The 22,019-nt window shown below is 34.6% G+C and overlaps 2 protein-coding genes across 2 annotated transcripts; one reads left to right on the top strand and one right to left on the bottom strand.

Annotated features, from left to right (window-relative positions):
* Nucleotides 1–990: 990 nt before the first annotated feature.
* Nucleotides 991–4,439, bottom strand: LOC132066892 (desiccation-related protein PCC13-62-like). The gene is made up of 5 exons (XM_059460086.1): nucleotides 4,049–4,439; nucleotides 2,923–3,148; nucleotides 2,139–2,217; nucleotides 1,819–1,971; nucleotides 991–1,302 (listed from the first exon to the last, which is right to left on the bottom strand). Exons 1-5 carry the CDS (start codon nucleotides 4,375–4,377, stop codon nucleotides 1,136–1,138), a joined length of 954 nt encoding a protein of 317 aa, XP_059316069.1. The 5' UTR covers nucleotides 4,378–4,439; the 3' UTR covers nucleotides 991–1,135.
* A 3,017-nt stretch (nucleotides 4,440–7,456) lies between these two features.
* LOC132066310 (uncharacterized) lies at nucleotides 7,457–10,602 on the top strand. The gene is made up of 8 exons (XM_059459640.1): nucleotides 7,457–7,857; nucleotides 7,954–8,106; nucleotides 8,188–8,249; nucleotides 8,429–8,524; nucleotides 8,689–9,101; nucleotides 9,192–9,251; nucleotides 9,630–10,100; nucleotides 10,189–10,602. The coding sequence occupies exons 1-8, from the start codon at nucleotides 7,457–7,459 to the stop codon at nucleotides 10,600–10,602; spliced, it is 2,070 nt and encodes a 689-aa protein (XP_059315623.1).
* Nucleotides 10,603–22,019: the final 11,417 nt, after the last annotated feature.

The raw sequence follows: 22,019 nt of genomic DNA, 5'->3' as shown, positions 1-22,019 counted from the left end.
AAAAAATGTCATGCAACTTTAAAAAATAAGTCTTATCATTTTTTTAGTAGACTATTTTCTTTAAACCACATGTTTTTCTCTGATGGTTGAGGTTTGGTTCGTTTAAAAAAATGTGTGGGCTTATTTTTTTTAAAAAGTCAAAAGAGATATTTTCTTGTAAACAAACCAGACAACTCACTAGAAAAAAAAAATTGTCTCGTAGCTTTAAAAAGTAAGTCTACTAAAGAAAATGGTAGACTTATTTTTTTTAAGTCAAGTGACATTTTCTTAATTAAAAAATAAGTTAAATGATTTTTTTTAATCTGCCAGCGAAAAGGGTTCTTTGCCCTTGTTTTTTTTTTTTTTTTTTTTTTTTTCTTCTCGTTAAGTCGCTTAATTATAACCATTTTTTATGGGTTTCTCTTTTAATCGTTTTCATGTGAAACGAATAGAGTTTTGTTTTTGTGAGGACAAAAAAATAAGGGTAAAATTCACAAATAATAGCTAGTTTCTTAACCCCTATAATTATAGAGCATCATGTGTAAATAAGTAGTATCTAGAATACTATTCAAAACAGTGAAGAACAAAAATGAGTGGCTAGCATGTCGGTCCTCATTGCACGCTAATTGGTTAATGGAGGTAAGAGAACATTCCAATGGTGTTCTCAGTCTAAGTGCGATTTTGTTTGATCAACAATTGAGGATCAACATAAGTGAGTTCTCGTCTCATAGTCAAATCTGACTCCGATCATGTTTGCTCATCTGCACAAGATGAATTGGTTTCGGTGATTCACCATTTGGAAGACGAGAGAACACAATTGACACAAAATCTTTTAATTTGAAGAGTGCATGTTTAATTTGGAACCCTATACCTCTACAAGGGGCTGGTCTCGATCTCGCTCGATAGTATGATCACTTTTGATGATAGACTATTGACCCAACCAACATTGATTTCATGCTTAAGTTGGAGGGCTCTTCCTCCGTCCATAGAATCAAGTAATTTGCTAATATGATATAATTACTATTATAAACTTTTAAATTTTACAAATGAAGTGGAAAAGGGGATAAATAGACATTGAAGCACAAACAATATGTGAAACATCACTTTTGCCCACTTTATTACTCATTTAACTTATTGCATGCTGAAAGCAACATTTCTACAGCTTTTTAATTAGTTCTCCTCCAGCTCCAAGATATGATTTTGCAATCCGACCCTCAGCTCCATTTGGATAAAATCCACCTGGTTTATTCTCCTGCCCACTTCCATACACTATCCTTAATATTTCCTCAGGAGTTCTGTCGTAGGCAAGTGAGTACTTGTCCCCTGCAAGCAAAACATATGTGTGAAAACAATTTACCTTTATGCAATGATTTATAGACACAAAATATATGACTCATTTTATTTTAAAATTATATTGTTTATATAGGAAATTGTTTATATAGGAAATTATATTGTGTATATAAATTAAAATATTATACTTTTTGTACATATATACTTCCTCCGATCAAATTTATGTGATACTTCTCACTTCATGAGATTCAATTTTAAGATGTATTTTTCCAACAAACTTTTACCAGTCAATTTGGCTAAACTTTGAAGCTAAATTGAATTAGATTAACTCAATAAATTAAAATTAAAATTTATATATTTGAAAACTACCTGAAAGGTACTGTACGTTGCAACTTTTCTCATATCAATTTAGTGAAAAGATACATCTTAAAATGTTAGGTTAAAATTTATGCAGTTTGAATCTCGAAAGGCGAAAAGTATCACATAAATTGGGGCAGAGAAATATTAAATATTGAACACCTTTAACACAATTTCTGACTTTATCATTACCTGCAAGTATGTTCCCCCTTATGCTCCCTTCAGCACCTACTTCTCGTTTCACTTTAAGTCCTTCATCTTTAATTCCATGGCGTCCCAGGTTGTTCCTCAGCTCTGATATTCGGTTTGTGAACTCCGTTACCGTTATGCCGTAGGGTTCCACATCGTTCGGAACCGGATTTTCATCTCTCTTAAATATACGAAGAAGTCAGGGGGTTCAACATCTATTATATATACATAATAAAATAATTTTAACTTTGAAAATACACTGTAATTTTTCGCCGAGGGGGTTCGGATCCTGGACATACACTGGCTCCGTCCCTGTTCCACATTCTCTCTTCCTCGCTCATAAAGAAGCGTTCTTAGAACTGCGTCTTGACCTGATTCTACTCCCAGTAGTCCTGCTATTAGCTGCCATCAAGATTTTGATTTTCTATCAGAATTTTATTTACAAGTTAGAATGGCTAAATGTTTTGAAAATGCTGCATACGTTGTGTTTTATATAATGGTATTTGACAAAACATCAAGTTTAAGTACTAAAATAGGAAGAAAACCTTTGGATCGAGATCCACAATAATGCATCTAAACTGTGGATTCAATTTAAGTTTAATGAATTGAAAGTGTAAAAAACATTCACACAATAAGGTCATTAATTAGATAAGTACAGGCAAATTTTTGAAAAACATTTAATTAATAATCTAGTAAAGATGATAACTAACTTGCTATCATAGGTTAAGATTCACTGATATTGTAAAAATAATTTTCTGTCTAGACTATCATTGCATATAACTTAAACTTAAATAAGAGAACTATTAATATGATAGTCTAACTTTTATTCAGTAAAGTCATGTAAATAATAGCTATAAGTAATTGTCCATAAAAATGGGCACAACATGAAGAATAGGACAGATTATTTGTCAGAACAAAACTAGTGGCATATTACTATAACAACTTTTTACATAATGATTGAAAAGTTAGTTCTTTTAAAAGCATGTAGTTTGAAATATAAAATCTTATAAATGTAAAATGATGGTCAAATATATAATATCATGTAAATTGGAATAATCAAAGGGAGTGTTATCATTAAAAATAAAAATGTAGATTAAATAGACTTACTCTTTTGGCTGTAGAGCTTTGGAGGTTAGGATTTGCTCCAACATATCCAGTGAATCCAACATAAGGGATGACATACGAAGCAAGGAGATAATTAATGTCATTAGCGTAAGGATCAAAAGGTGGTTCCAATGGATGTCCAAATGCATCATTCATCACTGTTGCAAATGATTCTCTGCTTAGATTTAGCAGTGGCCTTGGAAATCCTGTTATTGTTGCCTTGATTGCCCTGCATTAATTGGAAAATTAAAGTAGATGTTACACATGAAATTATCAACTTTCTGGGTGTGTTTGGTACAAATGAAATTGGATCAGCTCTTTGAGTGTATTTTGTACAAAGGCAAATATTTTTCACGGAAAATGTTTTCGCGAAAAATGTTACCCTGAAAAATAAGTGGTTTTTTTTTACTTGTATTTTTTTTTAATGTTTGGTAAATAAGCAAAAAATGTTATCCTAATAATATTTATATACTCCCGCCGTCCCAATTTATGTGATATAGTTTGACTAACCACGGAGTTTAAGAAAGAAAGGAAGACTTTTGAAACTTATGATCTAAAACAAGTCTTAGATATTTGTGGGGCTCAAAATCATGTCATTAAGGGTAAAAGAAGATGTTTTACGTTAAGTTATTTCTAATTTGGGACAAAATAAAAAGAAAAGTGTATCATATAAATTGGAACAGAGGAGTATTAACTTGGAAACATTATGGGGAGAGAGGTGGAGGTGGAGCGAGAGCTGATGGATGGGATGGGGGTGGTGGTGGGGTGTCGGAGGTAGGAAGGAGACAATCATCGTGGAGTGTCTTGTGATGGAACTTGTTTTTTCTATTTCAACAAGAAAGTCATTTTTCTTATTCTTAACGAACTTGTTTTTTCTTAAATAAAAATATTTTAACCAACTAAAAATAAAAAAAAAATTCAGAAAAATATTTTTCTTCATTCTAAACACCCTAATTTTTCGATAAATTCAAACTTTGCTATGGACACTCAACAATCCAATTCCCTCTCCCTTGTATTTTATGTGACATTTTCTTAGTCTATTTTTAAGAAATATCATTCTTAAGTTTCATCAATGAAATATCTTCATATAAAATAAGAAATATACTTAGATTAGGATGTGGAAATGAACCAGACATGACCAACTTCTTGGAACCCAAACTGAGCAATGACATCTCTAATAAGAGGGCTAAGTTTTGCAATTCTAGCACCAATAGGTGACGGCCCACCATCAGCAAGTTCCGGTGCAAACTTATCCAATCCATAGCCCAATGAACCCCACAAGAAAAATTCAGCTTCCATGTACTCTAAATTCAAAGGAAATTCTACAAGATCGACATCTGATTTGGTCACGTTATGAGGAACATAATTAGTATCAGTTATAAAGTACTCATCAGTTGCATAATTTGATGAACTCAGTAGCAGCAGAATTAGTAGTGAAAAATAAGCAAGTAGTACCATTTTTGCAAGCTAAATGAAAGAAGAAGAAAAGCTGAGCTTTGGGTTTAATATCTTAATATTGTCCACTTATTTTATTTTATTTTATTTGTCTTAGTTAAATAAATGGTAATGACGAATTTTATTTGTCGGACGTGTGCTCTGTCTGAAAAAATTATGAGAATTGACAGATGGATGAAGGATTGAGAGAGAGTTATTTACAAAGTTTGTAAGAGTCAGGTGGGAAAGAGGTAGTTGAGAAGGTTTTGGATCAACTTGATTATAATTTGGAGTATTCTAATTTTTTTTTCTTTTTTCCTTTTGGTTTGTTTACGAAATTACAAATGTAATTCATGCCAACTTCTAGCTAGTCATGGTTACCGCCACCTCTCTCGAATTATCACTCTCTCAAAATAATATCTTTAAGCCAAAAAGACGATTCAATTTTGAGGTCACCTCTCTCATACTCCAAACACTTTTAAACGAGTTGCTAAGCATGTTGAATGAAAAAAAACTATGAATTTAGAATACGAGGCTTTAGTGAAAAAAACAAACTTGGAAAACCAACGAGGCACATTTACCTAAGCGGTGTCATGAGACACCTCTTTATCAGAAAATTTTACTATTATATATGGAAAACAACTCATATTATCGTGGGTTGTCCGTTCCTTGTTGAAGCATAGTATCAATCAATTGCTAATGCACTTGTGAGATCACATGGATTCAGAATTTGATGGATGAATTAAGATGTGAATCTCACATACGTCAACTGTTTTTGGTGATAATACTGGCGTTTTATATTTAAGAAAAAAAAAATTAATCTACGACAAATTTAACACATTAAAGCAGACTTTCACAATCTCCACAAAAGTGTGAATTTTTGTGAAACACGTGCCCTTAAATAGATTAAGTTGCAGATACTCTCGCCAAGTTAGGTGTTATTACACCACACCTAACTTGTGGGAATGTATTAAGATAAACTCACGCTTATCTATTGTTATTAGGTTGTTAGGGTTAGTTTGTCTAGTAAATTTAGTTCGTTTGATTTGAATTAGTTTGACTGACTTATCTAATCTTTTATTACAAGATTAGATTCCACTGCTAGGTTAGTACCTCTAACTTTTGTAAAGTTAGTTACACTTACATTATGATGGTTATCATTCAATAAAGTATTACTTGATTGATCTATGCTCAAACTAGACCTTTACTTCTTTCATCTTAAAAAGAATAATGATTCTAATTAGTACGAGAATAGACATTTCATTTTCACTTAGCTGTGTATTCGACTTCGACTTTTTTGTTTTTCAAGAACCTGCATATATAGAGAGTTTTGTAAATAATAAGTTTATAGTTGAAAATAATAGAAAGTTATTGAAAATGAACTCTTAACATAATAAGAAAATTATTCGATTCTTCAAAGTTCAAATGATAATAGTGCAAAATAATTCCAAAAGATCAGTCTCATTTTTCTATACGCATAAAATCGCTAAAAGAGAAGTTGGTGAACATCATGGTACTCATATCTCAAATGAGATTACTCATATCTCAAATGAGATATGCTTGAATCAGCCAAAAAAGACAAATAGCATACGCACATGCTTACTCAAAACCACATGTAATTTAGTTTTCTAATTATGAACATTTACACAAATGTGTTAACATAATTATTTTCTTATTTCTTTTGCAAAGGTCACTTTACTTTTTCGAGGGAGGTACGTGCACATGAATTAAAAGTATAAGAAAAACGACATAGAGCATTAAATGAGATTGATTTATCACTATCTCGTTTTAATTAATTTTATGATATATTGTTTAATCTATTACATAAATTAAAAGAGAAAGAAAGAAAGATTTTTCTGAATTTATGATTTAAATCATGTCAGAGCATTTGTATGAAAAAAAATTTAAAACTTGAAATCTTAAACATGTTATAACATTTGTGTTTCCATAAAAATTTCTTATTAAAGGTAAAACAATTTTTTTAGTTAAACTACTTATCAATACATTATTGTGTCATTTTTAAAATAGATTAATAAAATAGTAGTGTCGCATGAAGTAGCAGAAGGAAGGGAATTGTAGCCAGAAAAAAATCGTGGTAACCGAAAACTTCTTATGTTTTTTCCTCTAAAAAAAGTAATGAGTTTATATGTGATATCTCTTGTGAGGTTCTGACACTCATCACTTGTATTTCATTATTGAATGGTCAAGTGTCAAGCCAGACCCCAAATACCAGGCAATACGCCTATGGCTATGGCAATCCTATAAAAAAGAAAGTATGTGATGCCCACGAAATAAATGAAAAAAAAAGAAATCGTATCGACAATGACTTGAAAGGTGGAAACAAGATCAGATATAATTTTGATCATTATGAATACATCTAAAATCTAGCCACAAAAATGCAATGGTATAGAATACATTAGAGCGGTATACATAATTTTGCCAGTTACCCACTTTCCACCAGGTCCTTTTCACTTATTAACCCTTTTTCTCTTCTTTATTTTCACCACTCAACTTTTAACAATATCCAACTCGTTATCTTCCAATAATCTGATCATTTTTCACGTGTGAATTGGAGAAAATTAAAGTATATCATTTATGGGAAGTCTGACAAATAAGAAGAGTATAAATATAGAAGAAAGTCAGAGTAGGGACCTATGTGTAATTTAGTAGAATTGATTAGTGAGTTAGTTAATTTGTTACATAGAAGTTAGTGTGGGAGTTAAGTGTATATATACATAACTACATGTACATATCACTACATGGTTGAATAAGAAGATATTTTTTCTCCCAAATTTTCTTAAATGATAACTACTTCAATTCTCTTCCTTGCTTGGCTTTGATTATTTGATTTCCATAGCTGAATGCTTTAACATGGTATCAGAGCGTTACTGTTAGATCGATTACATTCAGTAGAATCAAAAATCAAAGTAAGAACTTAGTTCAACTCGATTTGAATTCGTTTTTTTTTCAGAGTTGTTTTTTGTTTAGAATCCTTCGATTAAAGCTAAATTCGGGATCTGGAAACTCTGTTTTACTCTTATTTCCTCAATTTCCAGTTCAATTCGATTAGATTTGTGATTTTTAGTACAAATTGCTATTCACAATGACGAACAATGAAGAAAATGTTTCTGGTGAAACAATTGGTGTTGGAAATGGACTAGCAACTGCCTCATCTACGACAGAGCGAGTTCATCACAATCATCCTTTGTATATTCATCCATCTAATACGCAAGGTTTGGTTCTTACCTCACTTAAACTTGAAGGATCTGAAAACTACTCATTGTGGAGTAAATCTATGAAACTAGTCTTAAGAGGAAATAACAAATTAGGTTTTGTGTTAGGAACCTGTAAGAAATCCAATTATGATGAAGATTTGCATGAACTCTGGGATAGATGTAATGCTATAGTTCTAGCATGGATTGTGAACACTGTTTCAAAGGATTTAATTAGCACTGTGATATATGCTTCAGATGCACATAAAGTCAGGGAAGACTTGAGAGAGAGGTTTGACAAAGTCAATGCATCTAGATGTTTTTATCTCCATAAAGAGATTGCAACTCTAACTCAAGGTGTGAGTTGAGTGTCAGTGTACTTTTCCAGGTTGAAAGAATTATGGGATGAATTTAAGGCATTAATGCCTCCTCCTGGTTGTGGATGTCCTGAGTCTAAGCAATACGCTATCACTTCCAATCTCAGAAGTTATGGCAGTTTCTCATGGGCCTTAATGAGTCTTATTCTCATGATAAGAGTCAAGTATTGATGACTATACCTACTCCAAATATCAATCAAGCATATGCTATGATTTTGAATGTTGAAAGTTAAAGGATCAATCAGCATGGCAGTCAGTTTAATGTTCAAGTTGAAAGCAGTGAACAAGCAGCTATGCTCAGTAACAGGTTCTCTAACAAAAGTTTCAAGCCTAAGAACCACTATGAGAAGAATCACTATAAGAAGCCTTCCACTTACCCCAAACCAAACTACGCTTATGTTGACAAGTCTTAGCTCCAATGTGATTTTTGTCATCTAAAAGGACATGTAGCAGACTTCTGTCGTAAGCTTCATGGATATCCTGCAGATTACAAGTTCAAAAAGAAAGGTGGAAATCATGCCAACAATGCTTCCACTAGTGGCAATGGTCATCCAACATCTGAGTCACAGTATCAGCCTCAGAGTTATTCTCAGAACTTATATCATCAGCAACCTCACTATACTCCACAAGCTCCATAAACTCACTCTCAACCAATTTATCCTCAACCAACTTACTCTCAACTTATCCCTAATCCTACTCTCTCTATTCCCTCTGTTCTATCCTTTACACCTGATCAATACTCTCAGATTTTATGCTAGACAAAGGAAAAGAAGTGTCACCTGTTGCCAAAGCTGCTACTCATGCTGGTACCACAGGTGCAGGTATATTTACTGCTCTACTATCTAGTGTAGTTGATTATAACTGGATAGTTGATACAGGAGCAACTAATCACATGGTTCATAATGAAAAATTACTCAATAGGCTTAATGCTTTGACTGATATATCCAAAAGCAAGGTACATTTACCTACTGGTGAACAAGTCACTATCACTAAAACTGGTGATGCTTGTGTGTTCAAAAACAAAGTATTACAGGATGTGCTATACATTCCTGAGTTCAAATACAATATGTTCTCAGTTGCTAAGATCACAAAGGAACTCAATTGTTTTGCTGCATTATATCCTGATTTCTGTGTATTTCAGGAACTCTTTACTGGGAAGGTAATAGGGATTGGTAAAACAGATGATGGCCTATACTTACTAGATGGAAGATCAAATATTGATGGATCCTTCTTTTGAAACACTTTGCAGTCAAGTTCTGGAGTTATTGTTGGGTCCACTATATCTAGTAATCTTGTTAGAAGTGAACATGTAAATAGTCATACCTTGAATAAGACTTGTGAGTTGTCTTCTCTGTGGCATATGACACTAGTCCATGCCCCTCTTAGAGTGTTGAAGAAAATAAGTAGTCTTACTAATATGCAACTGCGGCATCCTCTATGTATTGTGTGTCCAATTGCTAAACAAACAAGATTGCCATTCTCATTAAGTCAATCTTACTCTTCATCTATTTTTGATTTAATCCATGTGGATGTATGAGGACCTTACAGGGTTCCTACTCATGATGGAAAAAGGTATTTTTTAACCATTGTTGATGCTCACTCTAGATACACATGGTTGTTCTTAATGACCACAAAAGCTGATACTCTAGTAATTCTCAAGGAATTCTTTATCATGGTTAAAACACAGTTTAAGTGCAACATTAAATGTCTTAGGTCAGATTATGATTCTGAGTTTCTCAATCATCAAGTGTCTGCCTTATTGAAGGAGCATGATACTCTTCACCAAAGTTCCTGTGTTTACACTCCTCAACAAAATGGTGTAGTTGAAAGGAGACACGGATATATCTTAGACATTGATAGAGCCTTAAGATTTCAAGCATCTATTCCTCTTAGATTTTGGGGAGATTGTGTCTGTACTGCTATCTATCTATTGAATAGAATACCAACTGTCATGCTACAGAACAAGTCTCCTTTTGAAAAGTTCTTTGGTAGAGTCCCTTCCTTGGACCATCTGAGAGTGTTTGGTAGTTTACGTTATGCCACAAATGTCAAGTGCACAGATAAATTTTCTCCTAGAGCTTTTCCTGCTATTCATTTAGGTTATTCCTGTTCTCAGAAAGGTTATGTCCTCTTTGGTTTAACTCCTAAGACACTATTTGTCAGTAGAGATGTTCATTTTCAAGAAAGTGTGTTCCACCTTCAAACATCAACATTCAGCACCCTCACCACTATTTCCTGTTTTACAGAATCCTCTTACTGTTGATGACAATTTTCTCTCTTCTTGTGATCCTATCCCTCCAGAAGTTGTTCCTCCTCTTCCATCTAGCCTTTCTCCCTTTTCTTTTGAACTGTTGGATCCTTTCCTTCCTTCTAGTGCCCCTGTGGCTGATCCATCTTCATCTCACCTGCCTTCTCCTCCTTCTGTTTCCCTTCAGCCTAGAAGATCCACTAGAAGTTCTAAACTACCTATTTGGATGAGTGACTTCTATATTCCTACCAAGGATGCTCCTTCTTACCCTATTTCTTCCTATGTATGTTATGATCACTTATCTCTAGCCTATAGAGCCTCTTTAGCAGTTTTTTCTGCTATTGTTGAACCAACATCTTTTGCTGAGGCTAGCAAAGATCCTAAATGGGTGGTGTTGACACCTAATTTTTGACCTCCCGTAGTTTATTTTAATCACTCGGTGTCCCCCGGATAATGAATAAAATGAGCTGGGCAGCTTGAAAGAGCTAAATAATTTTTATAAATTGTCCAAGTCAATCATATTTCACTCCTTTAAATTGATAAAAGGGATTTTCATGCATCATAAATTTATTTTAGAAATTAATGAGTATTTTCATGATATTTTATGAGATTTTATTAAATTTAATTAAAAAAAAAAAAAAAAAAAAAAAGAAAGAAGAGGGAGAGGGGTTTTCATTTATTTGATTATTTAAAATTGTCAACTTTATTGTAAATACTTTATTTCCCTTTTAAATCTATAAGGTTTGAGTAATTTAAATAATTAGCTATTCAACCCTTTAAACTTTTGATTTTACATAATTTGCATGATTTGCCAAAAAATGGGCATAATTGCCCATAAATATTTTTAATTAGGCTAATTATTTAACTAAGTGATAATTATGGAAAAATTGATCCTTTTGTATAAATATTTTTTTTTATGGCCACAATTAAATTAATCAGGTCATGATTTAAAGAAATTATAGTTAGTTTTTGCAAAATTAGCCTACTAATGGTTTTACTTGAAATAATAATTTAAATTTAATTACTAAACTTGCTAATTAGGCCAAGTATGGCCATAATTGAAATGACCAGCTGAATTAAAATCAATTAAGGCCAAAATTGGTCATAATTGAAATAATCAGCTGGGTCAAGATTCACTATGGGCCATGTTCGCAACTGTGAGCCCATTCATATAATTTGGCCCATTTTTACACTATTTTTATGAAATAAAATGAATACGTCCTAAATTTGTCTAATTAATATATATATATATATATATATATATATATATATATATATATATATATATACACATATACATACACACACTAAAATAACGGGCCCCTTATTTCCTTTAGATCTGGACCGAGTCTAGCCCAAACCAGGCTAAGACCCGGCCCAAATCCTTTTTTTTTTTTTTTTAAAAAAAGAGAGAGACAGAGAGAGGTGTTTAAGGGGGTATACACCCCCCACCCCCTTCTCTCTCCTCTCCTCTTTCTTGACAAACCTTAATCATCGCCTCACCTTCTCTCTCTCTCTCCATGACAAAAATGGCAAATCTGCAGAATATAGCAGTCGCATGCAGCTTTATTGTGCCTATTTGGATGAAAGCATTTAATATGGTACGCGAAATCGTGATTTTAAATCACAAACATGATAATGAATCGATTTTTTTTACACTTCATTTTTACTTTGTTATGCTGAAATTTACCAATATTGTTTTTGTATTGTGCTTAAATTCTATTGTGCTTAAATTCTATTGGTTGAGTTGGGAAGGTCGGATCGAACCAATAAAGTTCAGATCTAACCATTCATTTGAGGAGCCGTGTGAGGCGTAGATCTAGTCTTGAAAGGCATTTTTCTAGGAATTACATTAGTCCCACATCGTTTATTTGGAAGTTTCAGGTGATTTTGGGGGTTCTATCCCTTTTACAAAAATAGTTTTCGAAAAAGGATGGAAAAAGTAGAAAAAGGGAGAAAAAGGATTTTTGAGAGAAAAATCTGATTTTTCTTTAAGTTTAAATTTTTTGAAAGGTTTCCCGAGGTTAGAAAAGATTTGGAGAAATCCAAAGGGAGGCTAAACTGTGAATGTTAAGCCTTCTTTAGTAAAATTTTAAGGCAACACTAATTATGAGGTCTTTTCCGAGTCAAAATTTTTATTTCATCTCTCTTTTTTGAGTCTGTGTGGTTGGGTTGAGAGTTTTGGAAGCACTTAGGGCTTTCAAATTCGTTTTTGATCAGGCTGCACCACAAAAAGGTAATGCTCTCTCCTGTTTATTTATTTTGGTATTTTTTCAGTAGTAGCCTATATGTTAATAATTCATTAATGTTATTTGTTTGTTGACTTGCCTATAATTTAGTTTAGCTTGTGTATTAAACAAATATTAGTTAAGATATAGATGTGGAGGTTGTCCCTCTTTATTTTAAAAGTCCTGCCTGACATTAATAAGTAGTCTTTGTGATAAAGGCTGAATGTGTGTGTCTAAATAATAAAAGAACTGTTTAAACATGCTGAGACAAGCTCCATATATTCTCTTATATGTTGAAGTTGCTACCTTTTGTTGTTCTATGCTTAAATTTGATAAGAATGTGGTCACCTAAGTCATGGAACTAGTCTTGATGAATTTTAAAACTAACACTAACCCTGCTGAGTGTAATAGGACATTAAAGTTGTTGTGGTGTTCATTTGGAGACTTTGAAGTACTTGTTTCTATTTTCTGAATGAGAATGTGACTCTTTTTTTCTTTCTGAGTCTGTTTTTTCTATGATCCTGTGTGCTTATTTGGTTGTCAACTAAGGGATTTTGGTCTGTGATTGGTGTGAAGTTTAGGAAAGATCATGATTAGGTTGAAACAAAACTTAGGGAAATTAGACATGTTTATAAATCTATGGCAATTGTCTAAGGTATTTGGAGTTGTGTTTTTGCCTACACTTGTGTGAGTATGGGGTCTCCCCAGGCCTATTTAAATGTACTTAAGTTGGTCAAGTGACTCTGAATAGTGGCATATTATGCATTCAAGGGTAATTCTAGAGGAAAATAACATCCTAGAGTAGGATAAAGGAGTCTAAAATTGAAATTTGAGGTTTAAGATCACTAATGAGATAACAGAGTGTCAAAAGGTCCATTAGGAGTTCATAAAAGTCTAAAAATGATTGAGCTTGTTTTAAAATAATAAGGGAGCATCATATGTCACTAGCAGGATTTAAGTGTCATGTTTGATTTCATTTAAATAGAACTTAAACTTTACATTCATGTTACCTAACCCTCTCTCTGATTAATGTCTGATTTTTATCAAAAGAAGTTTAAGACAGATTAAAAAGGTAATTTGAGCCTTAATGTATTTTTAACTGTCTAAAAGGGGTTGATTAATTGGAGATGGAATTGTTTTGAACCTGAAACTTGATGATCAACCTGATTTTTCTTAGAGCTCTTAAGTGATCTAATTGTTCCAGTTTTCTTAATTGTCAATGGTTAGAAATATTCAGTATGGCCTCACACAGTGTGGATTTAAAACTAAGTTGTTTGGAACAGTGTTGTTTATGTGAAGAATTAGGGGTCTAGGTGAGGTTTATTTTAGAAGGTAGGTAGTGGAAAACCATTTTTTGTCCATGAGTGGTGGTGGTTGGCATTTGATAGGAAAATAAGGTAAAGGGGTAGGTTTGCTTTGGGAGAGTAAGAGGTGAGCCTAGGTATGAACTGGAGGTAATGACCAGTGGAGCCTGGGAGCCCGTTTACTGAAGGTAAGGTGTAGGAAAGGGATAAGAAAGTGATGACCTCACCCTATCTGGCCCTTCCTTCCATACCCCAAGGCTTCCCCAACTCCCTAGACCTTGTTTTCCCATGACTGTGGAGTTCAGTAAGAGTTGATAATTAACTGAGTATGGTTTGCCATTCCTTGGGGGAAAACGTTTGTGATTTACAATTACCTAAAATCTAAGTTAGAATAGAAGGACCACTATCTGCTACACCCTTGTTATGCCTTGGGACTTTTGAATTCATGTTGTCTAAAACTAGTTTCGAACAAAAGAGCAGGTGTCTGGCACGTCCTTATCATGATTAGAGAGCTTGAATTTGCCATTAACTAAGTCTTAAAGAGGTGAATTGCTCTTTGCGCGTTTGAATCCATGTTTCTTTCCTTTTCTTAGGGTTTAGCTTGTCTGATATGTTGTTTGCTTTCTAAAGAATGTATTTTAAAGATGATATGGTTTTATGTGTGGACTGTGATCATGTGAAGACTTTTGACTCAGTTTGAACTTAGAGGTGGAAACTTGGTTAATCCTAGATTGATGAAACTTTTCATTCTAGAACTAAATAGTTTCATTTAGACTTCACTGAATGCTGAATAGCATAACCTAGACTAAAAGAAATAAAACTATGATCTGCCTAGTATTAATTAGTCTTGCATCATTAGTGCTTTTAAAAAAAATCCTGTTAAAACATAGAGTTAAGAGGAAGAAAATGATTAATATATTGTGTCTATGCTAAAATGAGTGGTGTTAAATGGGAGTTGGTCTAATCTGATGTTGATTATGGAGGTGTGATAAATATTCCTTAGGACAGTATGGGCCACTTGGTCTAGACTGGTCTTTTAAAGACACTTCAGGAGGGGCAGAGAAGAGCCAAGCTCAGCTTGGCTCTTAGTATCTATCCCCCAAATGAGGGGTGTCATAACCAGTCTATATGCCATGGAGGACATTCTTTTCATGAAGGGGTATGACTTTTTCAAATCTTGTCATTTCATTTAAGAGGTTAGGAATAGTGAATGAGATCCTTTCAAAGAGGGGTGGTCTTTAGTTTGTTTCTAAGGCAGTAAACTGATTTAGGACCATTGGTAACAAAGCATCCCTATTTAGGAGTTTAAAGAAGTGTGAATATGTGAAGGTTGGTATTTTGAACTTTATGCAATCTCTTCTTTTTCTTTGGAATTTGCTGATACACATTTAGTTTGACTCTGCCCCTGTCCATTTTAAGTGGTAATTGCTATGAGGCTTTGTTGTAACATGATCCTGCTGTTACTGTATTAAAATATAGATTTTCTGGGGTCTTTCATGAGAGTAGGAGACTGTCCGGTCTCAATTCCATTTTGAGTTGTTTGGTCTGGGCTTTTCTTGATGTTCCAATACTTTAGTGTAACCACAAGTTACAGGTCTTCCCCATGGCTTGTACTTTTATGTTGTACTTCATGTGTTCACCTTAGACAAATTCTAACTGCATATTATAAGGACTGCTAGTGTATGGAATTCACAAATCATTTACTTTGATGTGTATGAAATTTGAAGTCTGGATTTTGATGGGTTTTGCCTTGTTTGTAGTAATTGAACATTTAAGAGTATGGTGAAGCCCAGACCCCACACAGATTTATAAAAGAAGAAATACACACATGGTATACACTGGGTATACACATACCATGTGTATATCATGGGTATATTGGGTGTGTACCTGTAAGGAAGTAGGCTGGTCATGGGTAGTAACATATGTAAATACAAAGAATAGGGCCTGGTTATGACTTTCATTAGATAGTTATCTTGTAATTGATGTACATAGTCTATGTGCCTCATGATATTACAGTGTCTGCCCCATTCTTTGTCATGATCCTAATTTCATTTTAAAGTTATTTTGCATTTAAAATATTTTCCACAAGTTGATACTTGTGCACAACTTTGAGACTATGGCTATATACTGTGGCAACACTGGTTGTTTTGGGAGTTTGAGGAGGTTTTGGGAGATAGGTCTACCTGTAACACCTCGTAGCTTCAGGCGAAGGTTTGACTCATAAGATGATAGCATAATGGAACCAATATGAGGGTTATAGGAAGTGCTTTGAAAACTAATCAAGTCATAAGAAATGTCTTTGGGCAAAGCAAAGTTGGAAGCCACCCTACGGGGCATGTTTGCAAGTGAGTTTTTAGAAGGTCTTACTTCCAATGACTATAACCCCTTTATTAATTAGGAATTTGGGAAAACTTCCTGAATGAAAGTTGTAGCCCTTTGAAATACCTTTCCAACGGTATATTATGGGGGTCAAACGGACATCTGTGCAAAGAGTTATGGCTATTTTACTGAAGAGACACAGTGCAGTCCGTTCACCGATCATGTTATACGAACCTATTATACGGCCCATATAATTTTATACGGACCGTATAACTCGTCCGTACTTCAGGACGCTCCAAACCAATGTTCTGTTCAGCCATGATAAATATGGTCATATTATACGGACCGTATAACTTTATACGGACCGTATAATATGTCCATATAACCTCCGCCTCATTTTTTGTATAAATCCAAGCCTTGAGTTCTTCTATTTCATTATTCACAATTCCAAGCCCTAGCAACAATCCAAAACATCAAGGTAAGTCAATCCAAACCCTTCCAACTCAATTCAAACATATATTCTAATAATCTAAGCAAGAAATCATTGTTCCTAATCTAGGGTTTTCAAGAAAACCCATCCCAAGGTTCAAGAATCAAGATTTAGGAAATCTTCTCCAAAATTCAAGTCTTTAATTCAAGATTTTGGAGCAATTAAGGTATGTAGAACTTCCATCCACATGTGGGAATCTCTACGTTCTTCCCCATGCTCCGTTTCTTGATATCCATGAAGTTCAAACCTTAGGGCATTAAACCCAACATATTGGTAGCCCATAGTTACGTATTTATGTACATGAATTTTGTATCTATATTCGTTATTGTATTCCTAATCTTCCATTATGGTTATTAGGAACCCTAGCTTAATCCATGAATCATGAATTCTTCCTCATGTGTTCTCATTATGTTTATATGAAATTTTATGATTTTATGTAGCAAGTTACAAGCATGTTTTCAAGTCAATTATATATAATTATGAACTATTGTTATTACTCATGAATCAAGAACATGTTTGCAAGACTACGACAAGTTATCTCATGAAACCATATTACAAGATATTTCATGAAACCATGTTACAAGTTATTTCGTGAAATCATGATTACAAGTTATTTACAAGTTATTTCACGAAAATCATGGGCTTCTTAGCCAACTATATCATGTTCATGTTTTTGGGATTGCTTAGTTAACCGAGAAGGCTCGATAGCCCGAAACTACGTCGCCACCGTAGGATAAGGGTTGTCGACAAGGAGGCAACACCTTCATTATGCAGTTTGGATCCTTACATGCTATTATTACTTAAATCTCATATCCCCTGGCAAGGTGTGAGTGTTCTCCTGGTAGGACGCAAGTACCAGATCATGTTGTCGGTTACACTATAACATTCCCCACGTTACAAGCAGTTTTATATACATGTATTTTCATTGATTTACTGTTTTCAGACTTTACTCACGTTTCATGCTCATGTTCAAGTTACATTCAGTTTCAGTTCATGTCCTATATCCATGTTGTGCCATGTTCTTTATTTCAACGGTTTTACATACTAGTACTATTCACCATGTACTAACGTCCCTTTTGCCGGGGCCTCGCACTTCACGGTGCGATACCGATTTTCGAGCATACACCGCGCAAGCAGGTCACCTCGCTTATCGGCTTATTGGTGAGCCCCACTCCTCTCGGGGTTCAACATGGAGTTTGCATTAGTATTCAGTTATGGTAGTCCAGGGTCATGTCCTGGTAGTTAGTATTCTAACATGTTTTAGAGGTTTCATAGACAGATGTTAGTTCACAGAGTCAGTTATGTTTTCATGCTTGCAGACTATTACGTTTTCATGAATTTTACATGCTATGAGATAATTTCAAGACTTTATTCCGCAAATTACATTTTCATGATTCATTTAAATTGCATCATATAGAGTATATTGTTTTGATGCCCATGTTGACAAGCAAGCCATGAGGTTCGCTCGGACACATGCAAGCAAGGCCCGAGTGCCGTGTTACGCCCAGGCCATGGTTTGGGGCGTGACAAAGCTTGGTATCAGAGCCCTAGGTTCAAGTGCCTTAGGGAGTCTATGAAACCGTGTCCAGTGGGGTCACTTTTATATGTGTGTGGCGCCCACACATATAAACAGTTGACCACCAAGACATTTAAGATTGTCTCACTTCTTTCAACTCTAGATCGTGCAATAGAGCTATGTTCTTAGAAATCACTCGGACTCGTGTGTTGTTTCCTATTCTACCGAATACGCCACGTCTCAATGGATGAGAAAGATATAAATCTAATCATTATCAATATGTTTCTTTCAGATGGAGCCATCAGGAATTATTCTAATTCGTGCGATAAAGCTTAGAGCAGTAAGTAACATTCTTTTTCCATCGAATTCTGAACATATCAAATGTGTAAGCAGCAAGAAGAAAATTCGAGACCCAAGACTTTCCAAATAGTGCATGGTGTGTTTATCAGGTGTCAGTACCATTTGAAAGACAAATTTCGGTATGGTAGCACACGTAGGTTATATATACCCTATAGAGTAAGTTTATTTGAACTCTTTGACCATGGAGCTATAATATAAGGGTGGTGGTTCATATTTAAGACCCCACGAGGTAGCATGTTATGAATTTAATACAGCAGACATAAATTGTCCACGGTAGTTTGAGCAGGAAATAGCCTAAGAGCCAACCACCTGTAACACTAGAAAGTCCTGACTTTTCAAGGATATATATATTTTTGCCATATGAGCTATGCACATGACTAAGAAGGGACTGATGTGATAAGAAAACTGCGAGCAGACGATATTGAATTTTTTTTTTTAGGGTTAGTTTTAAATTATTTAAGCTTATTCAGATCAGACCTAGAGAGTATGACGTTAGTAAGTTACTACAAGAAGCAAATATTACTATGAGATAAAAGATATGACAATTCCCTCTTAGGTTGTGTGATTAAGTATATATCCCTGATGTGTATAGTATGATATAATTTTGGAAGTGTACAGGTAGTTTGGGGTTAGTTGTTCCAATTCCTTGTTTGAGACAGATGAAATTTCCCTAACTATGATTCATGTCTATAGTTCAGAAAGATAGTATACAACCCCAGAATATAGTCAGATAAGGAGGAAAAGTTAGAAATAACCTTATGTTTCACTTTAGTACTCAGAGAAGAATTAGAGAATATGATGCTAGCAAGTGGGTAACAGAAGCATAGTGAGTAAGTTTGAATGGTTGCAGTGAATTAGAAATTTTCAGCAGAGTTAGTAGAAGTACGATTTGAGTTACTTAGTCAAGTTAGCACTACTAAGCGGATAACTTCCTGAATACACCAAAGGCGTGTTAGAACCCAAAGGGTTTAAGTTAAATTTGAGGTATAAAAATTGGTGAAAGAAGAAAACCATCTAAGCAGTAAGAGAGAAAGCTACAGAAGAAGAGCCTTTAAGAGTTATCAGAAAAGAGTTTTCCCCAAGACTGACAAAGCTAGTATGATAGTTATGTCTATTAGAAACCCGTTCATTTAAGTAATCTAGTTTTTCCAGTAAATAAGACTTGCTTGAAGTAAGTAGAAGAAATGAGACATCGGTATGTTGGAAGAAATTAGCGGAACTACTAGATGACCACTTATTGCTAACTCAAGGGATCCATAGGCTTTAAACGTCAGCTTTTGAACTAAGGGGGAGATCGTGTGATAAGGTGCCAATATAGATTAGGTGTTTCGTAAGATGATAAGTGTTAAGGAGATTATGTCAGAGGATCACAGTTTCATGTAGCCTAGATAAGGTGCGTAGAATGTGATTTTTGTCATGTTGTTGAGATCAAGTACTAGGTAATTATGTTATGAGATAAAGTTTTAGATCGAATAGCGAATTTTGAGGGTATAACGGTTCCCATTCCAGAATAATTCATGCACTATGTAGTACCAATGCCCAAACGTACCCTACACATGCCTAGCATACCTCTCTTATGCGCTTGTTAAAGCTTTACACTTCATATTTAAGATACAAGAATTAAGACTCCATATGATAGTAAGCTATGCAAGGGAATGTTCTTTCATGTTTCTCACATCAGGTTGTACTCATGTCCAAGGTTAAAGACCGCATTCATGTCTCACGTATTTATCTTGCTTTTATACCCATGACCACGTTCTAGCTCCTAAGTGACTTCTTATTATGATGTTGACGTTGATAAAGATCGAAAGGAAGGTAACATAATAGTTTAGAGACTAAGAATCCTATGGAATGCACACCTATTCCTTAGACAAGAGGAGAATGCCTTAGGTGAATGACTTATTTCCACTCCAATGGTACACTACCTATGTTTTCATGTACTCATGTCCACGATAGACTCATTCGAGCATCCACCTAAAGAAATAGTATAAAATGATGTTGGTAGGCAATAATGAGAGTAAGTCATGATGGATGTCCTATTCACGATTCTATGTAACACATGCTTATGTCCTGTTTTACGATCATTATGACATGATCCCTTTCTCCTTTCGCTAAATATCTATGCCTCGTTATGTTCAAGGTGACTATCTACCCATGTCTTAGATGCTCGAAGAATGAAGTATTCATGCCTATAATCTATTCTTTCATGAACCTTATTTATTTATTTATTTTTTTTAAAAAAAAGAAAAAGTTTACTCACGGTGATAAGAGTAAGCTATGTTGAAACATGTCCCATTCTTTTGGTATATCTAAATCCTAAAGGTAATGTTTTATCCATGCCTATGTCTCTGACTCAAGAGTGAAGCCTACAAATTGTCCTCCATGCAAGTCACACTTATGTCTTAGTCATACTCCAATGCTCATAAACTCAAGTCCATACGCCATGGTATGCAGGTACCCAGGTAAATGCCATGTTTCTCATGTACCCATGTCCCATGTCCCATGTCCTACTACTCACGTATTCATGTTTCATGCCATATTAATCCTATTACCATGAATGTTCCATGATTATGTCCTTCCGTTTGATGTACGCATGACACGTTTATGTTCTAAGACAAAGTGCCTCCTATGATTCAAACGAATGATTCCTCGCTCTCAATCCTTTATGATCCGCGCATGATAATAAGCAAGGTATGCCAAGGTATTCCTATATATGTTTCAGAGCAAACAAGAGTTCCTTTCCTTCACCCTATGGGGCTTATCTCAGGAGTATTCTACTCAGATTCGACGTATTTATGTCATGCCTATGCTAGACCTTTATGAATATGTAGGTAGGATAATATTCCTATTATATGACTCAAATCTGTCTCATTCGCATCGAGTTGCGCTCACATTCAAAGCCTAAGTCGTACTCATATCTTATATGTCAATCGTGATGGTGATATACGAACATTTATGATCAAGCCTCTAAGTATTCAGATCTCATCTCCGCTCATCATACAAATCCCCTGTTGTAACAATCATGTTTCTGATATTCAGATCTCATGTTATGATATCCATGTTTACACGTATTCGTATCTCATGACAGTTAGCACTCACGTATTTATGCCAGACAGTTTTCATGTATTTATGTCCCATGTCATGCTCTTCATGCCCGGATAATCATGTAATGTTCGTGCCTATTTTCAGTACTCATGCCATTCGTGCCTACGGATTCTCTTCCAAACTCTATGTATAGTAATCATGTAATCATTCAGCCAATATTCGTGTGTCAGGCCAGCTCAGTATTCATGTTAGCCACATTCAAGATTCAGAAATCACGTTATGTCACATCATGCGTAATAAGATACCCTGTGAGTTGTGTGTTGGTACTTTAGTTAGCTGGTAGGCGTTTGAGAAATGTCGTGAGGGTCTGAATTATGAAGGAAGTCCTGTCATAAAATTCTCTAGATTCCGTAGTTAGCAGTGATTCTTAACTTCTATTCATAAATCAAGGACAGTTGTTTCACGATTCTCATTCAGGTAGGTACGACTCAGTTTCATGCTCCCATGTATATTTCTATGCAATGACATATTTAATTCTCATGATCCATGACCATGTTCCACGCAATC

Source organism: Lycium ferocissimum, chromosome 8 (assembly GCF_029784015.1).
Source record: "Lycium ferocissimum isolate CSIRO_LF1 chromosome 8, AGI_CSIRO_Lferr_CH_V1, whole genome shotgun sequence".
NCBI classification, from domain to species: domain Eukaryota; kingdom Viridiplantae; phylum Streptophyta; class Magnoliopsida; order Solanales; family Solanaceae; genus Lycium; species Lycium ferocissimum.
The sequence above is the reverse complement of the archived record's forward strand: the minus strand, read 5'-3'. Positions and strand labels throughout refer to the sequence as shown.

Bases quoted from the DNA above. Each gene is read 5' to 3' on its own strand.
- LOC132066310 (XM_059459640.1), top strand. From the start codon at position 7,457: ATGACGAACAATGAAGAAAATGTTTCTGGTGAAACAATTGGTGTTGGA. The intron at 9,102-9,191 runs GTAATAGGGATT...AACACTTTGCAG, and splicing joins AGGAACTCTTTACTGGGAAG to TCAAGTTCTGGAGTTATTGT. The intron at 10,101-10,188 runs GTCAGTAGAGAT...CCTGTTTTACAG, and splicing joins TAACTCCTAAGACACTATTT to AATCCTCTTACTGTTGATGA.
- LOC132066892 (XM_059460086.1), bottom strand. From the start codon at position 4,377: ATGGTACTACTTGCTTATTTTTCACTACTAATTCTGCTGCTACTGAGT. The intron at 3,149-4,048 runs GTTCATTTCCAC...CAATTAATGCAG, and splicing joins CAAGAAGTTGGTCATGTCTG to GGCAATCAAGGCAACAATAA. The intron at 2,218-2,922 runs GTAAGTCTATTT...TCTTGATGGCAG, and splicing joins AAAGCTCTACAGCCAAAAGA to CTAATAGCAGGACTACTGGG.